Raw genomic sequence first — 18,607 nt, 5'->3', positions numbered from 1 at the left:
GGGAGAAGACTGGTTCCTAGCACTTAAGATAAACTTCACTTGCACAGACTCAAAATGTGGAAAACAAAAATGTTTACTGTAGTGTGAAGAATTTTACATAAACTTTGAGAATAGATACACAAGCTGTGGCAAGGATGAAATACAACAGGACTGCAAAAACAGAATAGAAAATACTTTGGGCAATACTAAGATTCCCATCAAATCAACAATATAAACTGACATTTTAGAGAAAATGGTGCTTTCAGAAATGCTTAGTCACCAAAACTGAAGAGTCCTAGGATTTTTACTACCACTTATTAGCATAATTATCAGACACTACTACTGCCTAACAGCTGCTGGCAAAACATGCCCCGTGCCCTTTCTAGTTTTATTGAACAGTTTGTCTAGGGCATACTAAAATCCCAAGTCCCTTTAACAGTTATAAACCCCCACACAGTACAACCTACAGAGAAGCTTAAGAACACATTGTCAATCTACACTGGCAATTCCTTTTCTTCATGCATATTTCAAGGGCAAACCCCTTATTATCATCATCCTGAAAACATCTATGACTTCCATTTTTGAGGGGAAGAAAAAAACCCAAAAAACACTTAAAGTGCTGAAAAGTAATTCTTCACTTCTCAGGGAAGCAGAAGGGCAAGGGGCCAATCAACTCTTTTTGGTCACTGGAATCACCTGCAGAGTCCAAGCCAGACTCGGGAAGGTGTCTAGAAAGGGCCTCCCAACTGCTGGGCTTTACCATTCCCTTCCTGTCATCCATCTGTTTTATAGGCTCTTAGAGGCATGACTCATTTTATTTTCTGTGAGCACCAAGGGAAGAGTGAAGGCTTTCAGACCCCACACATGCAACAGCTTTCCTGTATACAAAATATTTCTACAGTTTCAGCATTATAAAGACCAATACAGATGTTTAAAGATTATGCCACTTGTACTCAAGAGATTGGTTGTATCTAAAGAGCATTTCATTCTACAAAACCGAAGCCAAACCACTCTCTGCAAAAGTCTGGCTTGAATTTCAGACCCCCGACTGGCATGAATTTACACGGGAACATTACTAGTTATTGCTTCAGCCAGGCTGCTACAAAACAATTTACAAAGTCTGTGAAATATGAGCACAGCTTAAACATTTGATAACTCGTCCGGCCTACAAAGGATTTACTGAATAAAAACTTCAGCCCTCCACATCAATTAAACTTCTTAGTGCATTTTTAAATTCTCAGAGTAAACGCTTAAGATTTGGCATATATTATTGGCACAACGTTCTTCAAACACTTAGAAGTTCATGTATAAATATTTAGATTCCCATTATTCAGGATGGGGCACGAGAAGGCCTCAGCCAATCTGGGCAGCTTTCCTGCCCGCACAAATTCCCTCTTTGATTTTCATGCACTGCAGGGAGAGCTGCTTCATTCGGTTATCCAGAGCCAGCCCTTCAGTGGAGCTGCTCCTGGTGCTGCTCCTATTCTTGTTCACTCTGTCGCTTGTCTTGTTCTCAGCCCCTTCTGCCCTATCCCCTGCAAAGAAAGGATTAAACTGGATGTTAAACCCGGATTTCATTCTGCAAGTTAAGCTTCAAGCAGGTGCCTCTGCAGCTTCCTTTGCCAAAGCACACAGAAACTGCAGGAGCAAGATGCTTTAACAAAACCAAGTTGGCCTTCCAAGCCGTACTCAACTTGTGCACTGCACCAGCAAATTAGTGAGAACAGCCTTAAAATGGAGCAGACAAGGACAGTGGTAATCCTCCAGTCTGAATTAGTCAGCCAGGGCTGGCAGAGCCTGCAACAAGCTCCTTCTGGCGTGTTATTTTTTTGTGGGGATTTTGGTTTGGTTTTTTTCTCCTGGAAAGCAAGATTTTCAAAAAGCAGGACAGTAATTTAAATAAATGAACTCAGATTTTCCTCCAAATAAATGTACCATGAGAATCTCACTGTTCACTTATTTAGTGAGAAATCTCAAACCCCTGCACTAAGACAGAACTGGGGAACATTCCCAGCCAGGAGAACAGTAATTAATGCATTACAGACATCGCTGTTAACTCTGAGACACAGGGCCTTCTACAGTTGCCTTCCCCATAGAAGCAGCCAGCAGCTCTGAGCATTCCCTGGCATGTGCCTAGGGGAGCTGGGAAGGTTTTCCTGCTCCCTTTATGAAGCTGAAGAACACTGGCCCAGGGCGTATCCAGCTGTGCATACCTCTTTCAGCTTCACACTCGGGGGAGGAGGCCCCACTGCATTCGCTCCGGGGGCCCAGGACAGGGAAGATCATCCCAAACTCAGAGAGGGAGACAGGACTGGGCAGATCCAGGCTTCCAGGTCGTGTCACAGGAGGAAACTGAGTGGGCACCTCACAGGGACTCGTGGGACCAGAGCTGAAGCTGGACACCGACTGAGTTTCCGAATCTTCTTCGGACACAAAGCTGCTGCCGTTGTCATCCTCAAACACTTCTGAAGCCACTGCAATGTTCAAAGAATATTCCAGTTAGTAATTCAGCCTCCCCTCCTGCACCTTCCCAGGCAAAGGCATTTTTTCAGGTTTGCATTTTCCACACACAGACACACTTCTAGCCCATGGGCTGCCCCTTCTGGTTCTGTGTCCCCTGTGCAAAGCCTTAGCCTGGTTCTGCCCCAGACAGCAGCACACTTGCCAGCCAGGCCATGCAAGGCCAGCTCTGCAGTAGCTACTGCTCCTCGTGCCAAGAAGCTCTTGGATTTTTACTGGTCCTGCTGGCCTTCTTCATTTGTGGTCTTCAGTAGACAACTTAGGTTAGAGCCTGATTCCCTGTGTCTGCCTCCACCAGCACTATCTTGATCCCTGTGCAGCCTCCTGGTTACTTACGGTGCTAATTAGAAAGACAAAGGTCCCAAGATTTCTTTTTGAATGAGGATCACCAAACAACACCAAAATAAAAAAAATTTAAAAAAAAACCAAAAAAAAAAAAAAAAAAAACAAAAACCAACCAAAAAAAACCCCCCATATATTCTGTTCCCTGCTTGCGTTTGCTCAGATCTGAATTCTAATTAAAGCAAACCCGCTCCAAACTGTCTGTCTGGATTAAGCTGCAGCATCCTTATGACTAACCAGAGGAGAAACCCATTAAAGAAGGCTCCATTTTGTGCAACACAAGGGTGTAGATTTTGCTGAAATTCAGCACACTTCAGAGGCTCATTGCAGGCTGGGGACCAGAGACTTCTGCACACAAGCAGTCCCACCGGGATCAGAAGGTTCTCTACACACATCAGCCTCTACACCACCAAGAGTGTGCTGGAATCACACTGGCCTGAAGAAGTCCCAGACACAGCAAGATATCCACAGTGACCTGAGGTTATCTTCAGTTCCTCCTCCTGGCAATTCCTGCCATTGTTAGCAAGGCTCAGAATCGCCTTGGAAGAGCAGCAGGGGCAAAGCAGCAGCGTTAACAAAAGGGCTCAAAGGAGAAGCTTCAAAGAAGTTCTCCTGTCACCTTGGCAGCCTGGGGCTTGCAGGCACCCCTCGGACACAAAGGTGCCAACAGAGGCTGCTACTGCCTCCTTTTATGGGAGAGATGCTCAGCCTCTTTCTGCTGGACTTGCAGATTGCAGAACTGCACTTACACATTGCAACATTGACCCAAAAGGCTTCAAGCATGAAATGGATAACAACATTATTCACCTTCCTGAGTCCTCTCCAGGGCACTTCATACTCAGGGACAACTTTTCTTGTGGTTTGGGTTTTGTTGTTTGGTTTTTAATGAAGTCAAATCTAAGACTGCAGAGGAGCCTTCCTTCTCACTTGCTGTGTTTCATCAATATATGGTGACCAGTACAGATAACTTTGTGGGGGCAAAAGCAGTAAAAGGTTTGGCAAAAAAGATGTTTCCAATTAGAGTCCTCTGCTTGGCAAGAAGCACTGACATCAGGCAGTCTACACATGGCACAGCTTAAACTGTAGCTTCCTTTTCACTATCTAAATTACTGTAATGCAGAGGAGCATCTGCAAGGGCCAAGAAACTCCTGCTGATGACGAGATGTTTTATCTGATGCCAGCAGACAGAAATCAAAATATAAAAGGACCTTGGTGGAAAGCTCCCCCCACATTACAATGAGAACTTAATCCAGGCTATTTTATTATTTAATCCAGGCTGCTTGTCCTGCCCTGTCATAACCCAGTTCTGTGCTGGCACCAGACACAAGCTGATGTCCTTCCACTCTTGTCAGACTGCGCAATTCAAAGAGAGGGATGAGCCCACTCTGCTGGTCCTTGCCTGCAGCCTCAGCTACAACCAGGGGAGCCAGCAACTAATATTAATTAACATGAACTTTCCTGGCTCTTTCTGCCCTATATCCCAGATCCCTGAAATCCTTCAGCACAAAATACCCTAAAATTCAGTAATACCTAGGGCTTTCAGGAGGCCTTCTTCATGAGGAGGTGGACTTGCAGGTCTCTAAAAGAGGCAATTCCTGCCTAGGTTGGACAGGATCTGCCTCAGGAATTAAGGGTGGCAGAAGATAAGCAGCCATACCGAAACCTGGCTGCATCAGCTGTCCAGACACAGCATTCCCTTGCTGCTGCAACTCAGGTCCCAGCTGCACAGTACTGAGTGAAAGCTCCAACACACCGTGCAGAAATTCCTGCCATTGCAGAGGGTGAAGGCCAGCCCAGGCCTGCTTCCCAGCTCCCACAAGGCTGTACCATGGACCTACAAGGCCTCCTGTACGCACTGTACAAGTGCCAGGACGCACTGGTGTCTATGGGGAAATTGCATCTTCTGCCTTTAGGCACCAGCGTTGTGCAATCGTGAACCCCTGCAATCCTGACCTAGACTTTGCCCTGCAGAAACGAAGCTGAAATACAAATTAAACTGGAATTTGTGGGACTGGGCAGCAAGAAAAAGACTTTCTGCATCAAGAAGGGGGAAAAGTGTCCAGGAAGGAGGCAGAAGTGGGCCACATGTAATGTCCATCTATCCACTTTCACCCAGAGCCAGGACAAACGCAAACTCACCATACAACTTTGCAACACAAGGTCCCCATGTGCCACCAGAGGTTGTTTGGAGCTTCCATGGAGGTTGTTGCTGTCACACACTTCTCCTACAGAGCCCCTCGGCACACTGCAGCAGCATATTGCTGCTTCTTCACTTCCTTTGCTCTCAGCACACATGCTCTGCTGAAATCACACCTTGGCAAAAGACTCTGCAGCACAAAGGAGCTTATCCTTACATGCTTCCCTGCGAGCATCACACCCTTCTCTACCACTGCAGCCACAAGTTTAGCTCCCTGTGCCACAGGCCCAGCACTGTAAGACAAGCCCTTGATCCAGAAGGTCTGTTCCCAGACTGGCTGAATGCTCTGCCACAGCCTGCAGCCTCCCCAGGCAAGTCACTGCCAGCAGCACCACTGGTGTAAAATTAGACACAAGCTTTGGAGTGTGTTCATTTTGCTCCTTTCATACAGCACTGTGCAAAAAACTACAGGGGTGTTAAGGGAATGGCTGGTGCACTTTAACTCATTACCCTTTCCCTTGAAAATTGGCTATTAAAGAGTGTAATCAACTCCTGCAATAACAACAAGCATCACAATTTAGCCACAGTCCCACAACAGCCAGCAAATTTCAAAACTGCGGAATACACAGAGCAGCCCTAACGTCAGCATTTCTTACAATGCCCATGGGATGTTCCCAAGCACGAGAGTGCTCTGTACTCACTGGAGACGGTGTCTGGCTCCGGTTTAGTCGCTGACAGGTCTTCCACAGAGGTGTTGCTCCCCTCAGCACCCACGCCACATCCTCGGGGCCCCATGGCAGTGGACCTTCTCCTCTCATGAATCTCATCTGAGATCATCTCCAGATTTTTCAAGGCAGTCTTATACTCTCCCTTTGCCAGGGCCAGTTTGGCCTGCAGGTCATCCACTGTTTTCTTCAATTGCTAACAAGGGAGACAGCTATTAGATGGACCTTCACTACAAACAAGGCACAGCACACAGCTCCGTGTTACACATGCAGGTGCCTTGGCTCTGCACAGGCAAGCACAAACCGGGGCTGGTGTCTAGGGATGGCAGAGTTCAGAACTCAGAAGCACCCTGGCCCAAGCAGTGCCACTTGTGAAGGAGACAACAGCAAAGCAAACCACGGGAGCCAGGGGCTGGAACTGCCTCTGGAGTGTGGCCATGGCCCCCAGCTAAGCACAGAGCAGAGGTCCCATTAAGATGTGAGCAGGCAGGATCTCTCCTTAGCAGGAATGCAGCTCTCAACTGTGTCACTGCTTATCCCAGAACCACCCCTAAGGCTTGCTGGCAGCCCCGGTCTGCAGGGCACAGGAGGGCTGGGGGTCACCCCTGAGGGGGCTGAGCCTCACTCTCTGCTGAGCACCAAACCTATCACTTCTGCTCACTAAACCTGCAGAGCAGAAAGCAGCAAACCTCAAACCCTGACAGCTATAATACAGCAGTTCCTGCGTCCCCAGGCAGGAACACCACCCTAGAGCAAGGGCAGAAGTGCTGTGTATCCTATTTCCCAAAGGGGAAACACTGCTTGTGTGTCTGTAGTTCTCTCAATGCTTGCTTTTAATGCACAAAAAACCATCTGTGCTTTTTTCATACGGTTTACACAATCACCTTGCTTCAGGAAGGCAAGGAGCAGCTGCCATGGAGAAGCAACAGGCCCACAAACAGCGCGTCTGCCCATGGAAAAAGGGGAATTTCTCAAAAGATGCTTCTAGGCAGCAGGGATTATTGGCCTGGCAGCCAGCCCAGGGCAGGCAAGGGCTCAGCTTGATGCAGCAGCAGCTGCAGGCAGGCAAGGCAGAGGAGGAGATCGCACCCGAGCCTGGAACCTGGCAAGGAAAAAGGTGCACACCAGAGTCTCTGAGGCTTACAAAAGGCTGATGAATCTCAGGCTAAAAAGGGCTCACAAAACCTTTGTGGGATATGCCTTGCACCCCAGACAAGGAATAGGAATCCTTTTCTAGCTAGGGTCTGACTGACCCAGCACCCCACTGGAGCCTTCCTGCACCCGTGGCCAGCAGTCCCAGGCAATGTGCTCCACTTCAACCCTGTGCCCACCCACACAACAACAGCACCGGCCGCTACCTTGCAACTGAGGAGCCAGGCTCCCCAATTTAGGGGCCACATGCAGCAAAAGTCACTCAAGTAGAAAGAGAATGATTATTGCACTTGAATTTGTAGGGCTGCTCTGCCCTCCCATCCCTAGCAGCTCCAAGACTGGCTGTCACAGCACGGATCACCATCCCACATGGATGCCATGCCCGGCCCGGGGCCACTGTGCCCTGCAGGGCATGTGCTGTGCCCCAGCACTGGCCAGACATCGCCACCCCACACAGAATGCAGTGCAGAGATGCCAAAAAGCCCTGGAAGCCTAGCCAGCCAAATCCCAAATCCCTCTTATGCCAAACCCCAAATCAGAAATTCACATCTGCATGATATTTGAGCACTGTAAGCAGGTTACTTATTCTGTTAATTGATCCAGCCAGTGAACATAAAAGAGCACCTCAAGTACAGTTAAACAGTGTGAAGCACAAAACAGGGGGGCAGGGAAAAAATGAAACCTAAAACAAACAAATAAATCCCAGACACATTAAACTACAAGAGGCAAAGATAGTCAAACAGTACTCTTTTGGTTCTGACAGAGTTCAAACACTCTTATTTCACACAAGGAAACAAAGACTCTCTTAGTCTTTTATCTTTAAAATGTGCTTAGCAAATTGCTCAAGAGGTTTTGAATTGGTTTTGTATAGAAACACAACATAGTTGTCAGAGCACTTTAGATGTAATTTCAGTATTTACTGTAAGCAGTAAAGAGTTTCAGATGGATCTGAATTACATACGTACCTCTAGTTGGACATAGTACTTTGCCTTGAGTTCAAAATAAGGTCTGTGGAAAAACAAAGAACAGTTGTTTACAATCACTGGGACTGAATGCCATGTACTGGTGTGGGAGTTGCTCTCTTTGTAGCATTAACACAGCTATTTTGTGTATCACTGCAATCCCAGGAGACCACTATCCAGCTGATGGAACACCTACACATGCTCTCAGTGTCTCTCTCTTACTCCCTAATGCATCTGTTTCTCATGGGTCCTTTGACCTAAATACAAATTGCAAAATTCCAGTTTTTGGAGTTGACAGCATAATTCCTCCAGGCCTAGATTCTGCAAGATATTTAAATGTAACATCCAACTTCAGGCATAGGCATCCTCTCTCTACCCAGCTACTTTCTGAGCCCTCGGCACATGTAAATTCCTACAGAAGGTGAACCTTCTCTGTGTTCAGGTGTGCGGGGTGGAGGGGCAGTTCTTGGGTTTTCCAGTGAAGGAGAGGGTGTGAAGAGAGGTCAGAGCACCACACACGAGGGCACAGCACCTCCCAACAGTGCCCACCAGGCACTTCCATAAACTTGCTTATAAGGTTGCAAGAGGACAGGGGTACAAGAGGCGCAGCACAAAGCCTAGAAACCACTTTCCACCCTCAAAGTTTTGAAGCCCACAAGCCAATATCGTCTGATACAACTCTGAGCAGGAAAAAAAAAAATAGCCCATTATCTATTATTTAGCAGGGCTCATTACCCTCCTCCCCTATCAGAAGCTCTGCTGGAAAGCAGGGGAGAGATAAACAATCAGATATGCCTTTACATGAAATAGAACGTGAACTACTTCTCCTGTGTTTCTACCCTGACAGTAAGACTCTTCTGAGCTCTAAGCCCTACTGCAGCTGCATTTTGGTCTCTGCACTAGAATTCAGGAGTGTGAAACTTTGGCTTTCTGATCCTATATTCTTTGAAGAGTTGAATTCACCACGTGGTCACAGACAAAATAACTGAGTTGTGTTTCCATTAGAGCAGGTTATTTCCAGCTCTGATACTTTTAAGCACCCTCCCACCACCACCAGAGCACCCAGCCAAGTCTCAATACTTTCAGGGACACCAATCCAGCCAAAATGCATCTCTGCCTTCCCTTAGTGGGACATCACCCTGCCAAAGGCTACACAGAGGCACCTGCTAGGCCAAATGAAACACTTCAGTTGAGAATTTTGATCCAACAGATAAAGGACTCCTACAGCCCCATCCCAAAGCAATGGTAGCATACAGATCCTGACAGAATAGTGTGGCAGGAAATACATACAGGGAAAGCAGTGAAACCCACTCACCTCAAATGACCTGATTCTCAACCTTCCTTACCATGGTGCCAGTTGGGAGGGAACAACCAGGCTCAAGTCCCAACCTCCCACCAGCTTCCACAAGCTCTGGGAAAAGTCCCCTCTCTATCAGTGACAAGCACAAGTGTGTTTGCGTGATGTGAAAAAACAATCCACACGAGCACGTGTGTGTATACACAAACACATACATGTGCACATAGGAGCAGGAATGTTTCATTGCAACAGGTAAGAAAACCACCACCTCAGCAGCAGGAAGGAGACCACGAGCCTGACACACAGGAGCTCGCACATGAACACTCCTGTCACCCACGGCTCACACACAGCTGGGCACCTGGTGTCAGCAGGAACCAGGGCACTGGCAGAGGAGGCACTCCCACGTCGCAGGGTCCCTTCATTCCCTGACATCCATGGCCCTGTAACCATTGGGGGCTGGTCTGTAACTCAGCAGGGCGGGAGAGCCGCTCACTGGTGTCCTACAGCTGAGCCCAGGGCACTGCACAAAGTGCTCTTCAAGTCAGTGACAGGAAGAGTGAAAGGCACTTTGCCCAAGTCACCAGAGCAGAAAGTGACTTCCAAAAACCAGCTAACACAGGCGAGTTCATTACCCTACAGCTCAGAGGCACTGAGCCAGAAGATCTGGTAACTGCTAAGAACATGCAGCCGTATGCACACTCATAGATCACAAGCAAGTAAGCACCCAAAAACCAAATTAAAAGCAAAACCAAAACAAAACTATCCAGTAATCCCTTGCTCATCAACTTTACCCAGCAAATAATCTAAATGACTTTCCTCCAGGATGCCTTGGTCTTGCTTTCAAAACAGTAATGCTTTAAGCATCTTAATCCCAAGTGAAGCAAGGAGCAAATGCAAAGCATTTTCTGCCCAAAAGAGAGCAACTCATTCAGTGTGTCTATCCATAAGTTTAAAGAGAATATGAACAGGCCAGAAAGGTCTAAGTGTTACAGTCAGTGCTGCCACACCACCCAGGGAGGAGGTCAGAACAGGATGCTGGTGTTAAATCCTTCCTGAAGAGCAGCTAGAGGCCAGCTACACCCTGCAATACAAACAGCTGCAAATTCAGCAGCCTCATTTCCCAGTTTCTGTAGCCACTTGACACCACTGATGTTTTCAGCTCAGTTGCAATTTTCCTTTATGTGAAAATTGCAATGCTGGGAGACAACTGACCTTTCCAACATCCCTATGTAGCATAACTTCAAAGACATCCACGACTATTTGTGCCACCAGGCATGTTTCACATCAGTACTAGGTTAGAAGTGGCATTTCTGTACACCCTTTATTAAAGAATCTCCAGAACACCCTACCTAGATGGTTTATGCTGCAATCAGCCCTGCTGTGAGAGAAAAGAATACACTGGGATCCTTCCAAGAAGGGGAAACCAGCTTGGCCCGAGGAGAATGACACAAGACACACCTCGGAGGGTAGCTCCAGCAAAGAAATGAAAACTCAGAGGCACGTGACACAAGAGGCAGCTGGGAAACCAGGCTCCACACCATCATAAAAAGCTATGTAGGACCCCACTGACAACTTAATCATGGTCTTTATTTTAAATCTTATTGCAAGGAAGGAACTCCCAGCAGCCAAAACTGTTCTCAGCTATTGCCCTTATCCAGAGGGATCTGTCATTTAGGGATCTGATGATGGTTTTCACAGCCCTTGTGCAGTGCTAGACAAACAGCATGCAGCTCATTCTAGGAAGTCACACCACTACACTGTTTCAGCAAACATGCTCGAATCTTGCTTGAGAAGTGCTAATCCTTTCTTGAATTGAGCAAACACCAATCAAAATAGATTTTTAGTTGACCGATTTCACCAAAGAGTCATTTTTAGATGAAGAGGATTAAAAGCTAAAACAGCAAGCAGATTGTTTAGACAAGCCACAGTCTGGAAATATTTTTTAAAAAAAGAAAAAAAAAAAAGACTGTGAAATATAAAGAGGATTAAGAATTGGTTGTAAACAGGGCCAAAATTTTAAACAGGTTCTGAACAAAAAGCTGTTTCACTTCTCTGCAACAGAGCCAAACTGCACAGTAAATGCAGACACAATTATTAATGACATGAGCTGCTTAGCTATGCCTTCTGAAGGGTGTTTCCTTCCCCAAGAACAGCTCTCACACAGCTTTGCCATGGCAGCAGGAGGAAGTAAACAAGCCTCATGTACAGCACCTTACACCCGTGCAGTCTCACACCTTTCAGCTTTCTGTCACTTGCTTTGTTGCTCTCCTAACTAAAAATAAAGAGCTGTGAACAATCCTAGACTGTGAAACATCCACATAGAGCTCTGCAGACAGCACTTGTGTGTATCCCATGCGCCTGTTCCTCAAATCACACACCACCAAGGAGTGCACTAGAACAAGACCAAGATGCTGCTCAGAAAAGGTTTCTTATCCCAGTTCACCAGTCCATCGAGTCAGGTACTTCAAAAGACAAACACCAGTACCAGTTGTGCTGTGAGGCTGCTACACACAGAGAGGAAGCCAAAGAGCAATACACTTCCACAAGCCCAAAAACCCCATCAAATAGGTACTTCCCCCAAAGAGTTTTCACCACTAAACCCCTCTCCAAACATAAAGCATACTTTGATTTATTGATGGCTCTTTTCAGCTTCTTCTCCAGTTGTTTCATCCTCCCCATGGCAGCATTGTATTTGGCTGCAGTCTCCTTGTGAACCAACTCGCTTCTCGTTTTGGTCTGTTCCGCCTCCATGACCTTCAAGAGGGGGAAAAAAACAGGTTGAGCAGCAAGACACAGTGACCCACTTCTTATCATTTCAATTAACAGCAACTTCATAATCTCTCCAATCAGCTCATGTCAGGAAAGTGAGGGTATAGAAAAAGTTACTTCCAGTGAACCTATTTAAAAGTCTTACCTGAAAAGAGCAGCAGCTCTTCAAACACTGTGTAAATTATGACAAAGGTGTTACAGCTTTTCACAGAATCTCTCTTTCAGGAAGTTTAGAAGACCCTCAGCTTTTGGGAATTTTCATCCATTTTTTAACCCAGTTAGATATTCACAAGTGGAGCAAGACTAGCAGAAGTCACCCAGTTATATTCAACAGCAATGTTTCGGTTTCTTCCTGCTTCTCTCCCGGGAACCTGACTTTCCCAGCAGAGAGCTTGCTGGTTGCTCAGCTCCCAGCCGCAGCCCCATCACTCTGGAAAGGGCTGGACACCAACCACAGCAGAGGGAGGACTCAAACACAGTTTGGCCTGAATAACCAACCACTAGAAAACTGAGTCCAAGATGGCTCTTCCCTTAAAAACAGCTGACATGCCTGAAATCACTGAATATGCAAAAGTTCAAGCCCTGAGCTGACACTCCCACGACGCAGAGAAGGAGAGTTATGCTGATGACCAGCCCCCTATCCTCATGTATCAAGATATCTAGAACACAAGTCTGATAAGGAGCAGCTGAGGGAGCTGGGGGTGCTCAGCCTGGAGAAAAGGAGGCTCAGGGAGACCTCACTGCTCTCTAAAACCTCCTGAAAGGAGGGTGTAGCCAGGTGGGAATCAGCCTCTTCCCCCCAGTAACAAGCTACAGGGAAGAGGAAGGGGCTTCAAGTTGCTCCAGGGGAGGTTTAGATAGAATATTAGGATATTTTTTTTACTGGAAGGGTTGTCACAAGCATTGGGAGAAGGACAGTAACTGTCTCTCCATTAGCTGTACTGCCAGTATCCCACAGCCACGCTTTGCCAGTAATTTTATCCAGGGTACTTTTATTGTCCAAATTTGAGATGTCAGAGGTGTAAGTCAGAAAATGTGTTTTATTTGGTGTACTAGCTATCAAGATCCAGACAGGGAGGTGACTGATTTTTTTAAAAGTCAGAAAAGTGGTGACACCTCTTTGTTGGTCTAGCAATGAGGGGAAAGCAGGTGTTTTCTTTAAGCTTCCTGCTTTGCAGCTATGAAGGTATTCACACAAAAAATGGCAGGACTTGATTCTCACCTGTACTGGATTTTGAAATGCCTCAGCTGTGATACCAACTACTCCACAACTTAACCTAAATTTGCTCCACATGGCTCCCACCACCAGACTACATCTGAGCTCATATTTGCAGAGAGAATATCGAAAATATCTTGATTTTAAATAACCTCACCCACAAAGCTTTAATTTTTTTTGAAAAGGTGTGTTAATCCTCCCAACCCTCAGGCTGAACTGAGCAAGGGAAAGAGATGGTCAGCACTGACTCACTCGGATCACTGCTCCTCTCAGGAAAACTCTCAGATTGTCCTTTCTGATGCCTAAATGAAAGAGTGAAACTGCCAAAGCAATCAGCATCAACTTGGAGCTCCTGTTGCCACAACTGGAGGCCACTTTTTGCTCCTCTGCACACACCACTCATTATTAAAGAAATTAATTGCTAGAGAACTTTAAACTATGAGAAATAAAGATTTTCAAAGGATCTTCTGATCAGATATAAAAAATATACTCAACCCCAACACCCTTCAACTTTCTCATATATATAAGGCATCCATTTTCAAAGAAAGGGAAAAAGAAAAAAAAAATCGATCAGGCTCATAACATATTCTCTCCTGCATCCTGAAAAATAAACTGGAGCCTCTTATCTCAAACAACTGCTTTAAAGTCAGTTGGTGCAACAACTTGCCTTAGTGAAACATGTCAGACAAGGCTGGTTTTAACGTGCAAGTCTCTTAAATCAAACTGCAGTCTCCAAAGACTGCACAGAAGGTGGCTCATCTTCTTTCTAGTGTGGCAAAGAAACTGCAATTTAAAAACACCGTAAGCTACAAAATAATGGAGCAACAGGAATCTGCCAATGTTCAGTTACACGTCAATCCCTCACATCCATTCTTAGGGCAAAATTAGCACAAACTTTGATATCTGGGATAAATCACATGATAGGTATGACCAACACCAGGCTCATAAAGCAGGTTAGGTGTCCAGTACTGTGCTGATTTTTTCCAGTGTCTCATACCAAACATAACAGAAATGCTGAACCCTGCAGAACTGGAATTTGAGGATGACACATTGCAAACACCTCAAAATATCTGACAAAATGTGGAATTTGCCACCAGCCATATATACCCACGCTCATTACCTTGTCCAGAAAGAAAGGGGTAAAAAGGCTACATACTTCATCCTTTTGAGGAATCAGTGATGTAAGAAAATCTCTCTCTCCCCCTACAGTCTTGTTTTCCTGTGGGAATTCTGTGTTCATGCCCACATTATCCATGCAAGTCTGCAGAGACAGCCTGTCCCTTTTTCCTAGGACAGCAGCTCAAGGTGCGTGCCCGAGGCTGAGGATATTACCTGGGGGACTGTAAGGTACCTCTGCAGAGATCCATCACCTGCCAAAATGCATTTAAGCACTTCATTCAAACAAGAAGAAACAAGAGATCATCCACTCCTCCACAAAAGTCAAACAGCCTTTAAATGGGGAAGCTGTCCATCAGGGCTGGCAGACAGAAACAAATTGCAAATGATGCTGCCACCTCTGCCGCTGGGAAGTTCAATGTAGGACCAGCCAGCCTAACTCCTCACCTCCTAAGGAAGGCTCAGAAAGACAGACAGGCTTGTGTAGGAAAGAAGTACTTTTTATTAGAGCTAATAAGACATTTGGTGAAAAAATTGCAGCATCATATGGACTTGTACACAAGCTCTTTGTCACAGTTCCCAAATAAGCTGGTTTGTCTAACCCAAGTGCTTCTACCACCCACCTTGCCTTGGAGATGCTCCTAAGCCATCACAAATGCAGCAGCATCACTTAGAAAAAGGCAGAAAAAGAAGTGAGGATGACACCTCTTCAAACAAAGGCTGCTCAAGACACATCTCACCTCCTGACATTGTACCTGCCTTTCAGCTCACCCTTGGGGTGAGCAGGGGACATCGTCTTGGACAAGAACACTAGGATGGATGAACTTCCAGGACACCCACACAACCACCAGACATTCCTGTAGCCCTTGCCTGTCCCTAACTACTGGATCACCTACCCCAGGCAGAAATCACTCTCCCAGGTAGCACAGGCTGTAAGATAGAAGCAATGGGAAACAAAGCAGGCAAAAACCCTCAACACAGGGATTGATCAATTCCTCTTCTCTCCTCCCTTACCCTCTATTTCCTACCCACTTGTCTGGAAAAGGAAGGTCAGTGTAGAGCATATATTTACCATCAACAAGTCTGTACCAGTAGCTTTGTTCCACCCAAAATGTTTCCATAATCAGAAGTAAAAATGGATTCCAGGCAAAATTTCAGTAATAAAAATAGATGCAAAACAACAATTTTATCGAAAGGACAATATCAACAATTTTATCAGGAGTTGAGAAAAGCTGACCATCTAAGCCAGAGAATTACTCTGAAAGACTGTTTCTTTCACAAAACATTAAATTGATTATTCTTCTATGGGAAGAATAAAAATAAGACAGGAAAGAAAAAAACAGGAGGAGAGAATCAACAATACGAGGAATCACACAAAAAAAAAATCACTGCATTTCCAGGATAAAATGACAGAGGGATCAGGACAAGGCAAGATGTAGTTCGCTGCTTCTTTCACAGAGTTTTCTTCTCCCCGTTTTTCCTCTAAGTTTTTCTAGCTGCAGGAAGTATCTCTCCTCTCTACATCATGAAAGCACCCACACATTTTACACTGACAGATGGTACTTCACTGTGTAATATCAAAGGGAGCTTCACAAGCCAAATTAATCCAAGAGGGAGCATGCCTCCTCCCTCTTTACTCTCCCCTCATCCTCTCCTTTTTAAAATGTCTCATGATCAAGAGCCAAAACATTTCTTCTCCCTGGCAGAATTTATGAACTCAACATATCTCAGGAAAGACTGTAAAAGCAGAACCTTTTTAAGACTGCAGATTGCATCAGCAATTAGAAATTAGCAATTTCTCTTGAAATTCATGAAGCGTCTTCCTTTCTGCTCCAGCTTGTGTCAAACTAAATGTAACACATCTGTCAATACTTTCCTTTTATACATCTTTATGAATTATTTTCAATAGGAGCATAAATGTGAAGATCTTTTTCCTCCATCCCTCCAAAATTCAATATCCTGTGGTCCTTTTACTGGACTGTCTTTCACAGCCCTGCTCTCTGCACCCCAAACTGCAGCATTACAATTCAAGGTACGAACAAGCTGGTACTCACTAGCAAAAACAATCTCCAAATTTTAAAGAGAGTTACCAAAATCCTGGTAAGCCAATGGCTAAGAGTGAACAGTACTCTTCCTCTCCAGGCAGCTTAAGAGCTCATCAAGCCTGTCTACATTTCCATTATAATCAACAAAGAATTTATCTTACAATGAACTTGCCCCTCTGGCCACATGAATTGCTCTCCAGACACCAGTTACTGATCAGATCGCCTTTCATCATAATGGAACTTTGGCAAGTAATGGTGATACACAGTCAGGTTCTAGACATGACACCATGAGCTAAATTCCAATCTAAGTGTCATTACACTTCTCAGAGCTGTGGAAAAATGGACATTTAGAAAAAAACAGAGGACTTTACCCCAAGACACACATCAAGTTAAGAGTAGAAGTGGGCAAAGCAGCTGCCTGACTTGCAGGATTGCACCACAGTACAGTGCTTCTCTGTTGTGAACACTTAGCTCAAGCACAGACATTTGCAGGGATTAGTTGCATCTTCACAAGCAGGTAGGCAGGAATCCAGCTCCTATTTATGCTCCCAGTCTCCTTTGGAATCACAGCTCAAACTGCGAGGTGCAAAGAAATTTCTGAGTGATAGCCTATACTCCATGTACATGTTCATGCTGGTTCTGTCTGTTCCATGAATAGAAAGATTTTCCACACATTATGCTCCCAGCTCACCCAGGAAAAACAAAATTTCAGTAACTGTCCCATTTTGCATCAATTGAATTGTATGATTTTCTAGATCAGTGGCTACAAAAGTCTTGTTTGCAGAAGCACAATAGCTCGTCACATTAAAAATAGTGTTAATAGCTTTTCAGACTATCAAGACATCAAAAAGCAATTACAACATACAAGCCTTATCTCTATTTCCTCCCAGTGAGGGTCTGGAAACTGCATTTCCTGTTTGGTACCCTGGAACCCAAGTCCTTGCCTATATCCATCAGGTCAAGTGCAAAAGTAACCTGACAGCATTTCCACACAGCTGCATAAAACATCAGTTTCTAGTTTGTTCTCTCACCTACACTTTTTCTTTATGCTTTCTTTTTCCAGTTCACAGTGTTTGTCAGCTACCAAGCTACAGGGCTCAGGTTTGGTTCCAAGTTTCAGATTCATTCAGTAAAGCCTGCTTCCTCTGCCTAAGAACAGCAAAAAAAAACACTTGACTCTGGCCTGACATTTCTATCAGAAGAGAAACATGAATCAGTAGCCCATTTCTAACATTTAGCTCAGAGGTGCTTTTCTGCACTTGAGTCCTTGCTGTAAAAGGCCTGGTGCAAGATTATTCTCTGCCCACTACAACTGTCTACAAATGCATGCAAAAAAAGCTCTAAAATTCAAATAACCAGAGTGCAAAAGCTTTCACCAAGAGCAATTTTATATGTGCCAGTAGAAGATGTCTATTTCTTAACCGTCAGCCTTCACCCACAGAAACAGGTTTTTTCCCACCAGTGATTTCTAATGTAATTCATAGTTAATGATCTGAGTTGTCAGCAATACTGTGGCAGTGAAGGAGAACTTTTGTTCTAAAAGATCCCATCCCCTAACCTCTTTTCATCCATAGCTTGGTAGGCAATGCCAATGCTTCCTCCTCCCTGAGATCCCAATCATTCTGTTTGCCTCACTGAACACTGAGCACTTCATTAACTGCATGCACTGAAGCCAAGTGAAGCTTTCACCCCACTCTTAGAGAAGACACAAAACTCAGTCAAGCACTCCAAACAAACTAATGCTGGGTGTGATCAGTCAGGACTTCCAATAGCATTTTCATCCTCCTTGGCTCTGGCCTTAGCCTTAAGACCTCCACCACAGCCAATGAAAATCACAGGACAAACTTCCATGTAACTCTCCCAAAACCTGCTGCACCATGGAAAGGTGCAGATGGGCTTTCTAGGAACTGAGTTCACCCAAACTATTTTAAGCTCTGGGAGTTGTTGGACAACAAGTTTTCCATTCATGGAGCCGTCAGCTGCTCTATACAGTCCAGTCTGTGCCTAGGAGATTTTATAGCTGCGGTGGGTACACCTAAGCACCCCATTTACTGTTCAGCTGTAACAAATCAGCAACATTAGGGCTTGAACCAGCCCCCCAGCAAGCAGCTGTCCTGCAATCACTGACAGCACCTTTTGACACCACCAGCACAACCCCACCAAACACTGCCAGCAGCCAGCCAGCTGCTGCTCTGAATCACTGGGTTGGCTCATCTCAGGTTTGCACACCTCTCACAGACTGTCAGGGAATGATCAAGAGTTGTAGAAGGACACAAGGATGCCTTTGAAACAGCCAAGGAAAAGAAGAATTCATCTGTACTCTCAAGTTGCCATTGTTTCTTTCGTC

At 45.3% G+C, this 18,607-nt stretch overlaps 1 protein-coding gene across 2 annotated transcripts in view; it reads right to left on the bottom strand.

Annotated features, from left to right (window-relative positions):
- Positions 1 to 55: 55 nt before the first annotated feature.
- Positions 56 to 18,607, bottom strand: part of SH3BP5 (SH3 domain binding protein 5) — a 51,349-nt gene continuing 32,797 nt past the window's right edge. For both annotated transcript variants that reach the window (XM_041466467.1, XM_041466468.1), the window contains 5 exons: positions 11,738 to 11,868; positions 7,821 to 7,863; positions 5,680 to 5,899; positions 2,193 to 2,453; positions 56 to 1,514 (listed from right to left, as the gene is read on the bottom strand). In XM_041466467.1, coding sequence (XP_041322401.1) covers positions 1,333 to 1,514; positions 2,193 to 2,453; positions 5,680 to 5,899; positions 7,821 to 7,863; positions 11,738 to 11,868 — 837 coding nt within the window. In that variant the 3' untranslated portion in view covers positions 56 to 1,332. The remainder of the gene's footprint in view (positions 1,515 to 2,192; positions 2,454 to 5,679; positions 5,900 to 7,820; positions 7,864 to 11,737; positions 11,869 to 18,607) is intronic.

This window comes from Pyrgilauda ruficollis, unplaced genomic scaffold, assembly GCF_017590135.1.
Source record: "Pyrgilauda ruficollis isolate IOZ18807 unplaced genomic scaffold, ASM1759013v1 scaffold2, whole genome shotgun sequence".
In the NCBI taxonomy this organism is placed as follows: domain Eukaryota; kingdom Metazoa; phylum Chordata; class Aves; order Passeriformes; family Passeridae; genus Pyrgilauda; species Pyrgilauda ruficollis.
The sequence above is the reverse complement of the archived record's forward strand: the minus strand, read 5'-3'. Positions and strand labels throughout refer to the sequence as shown.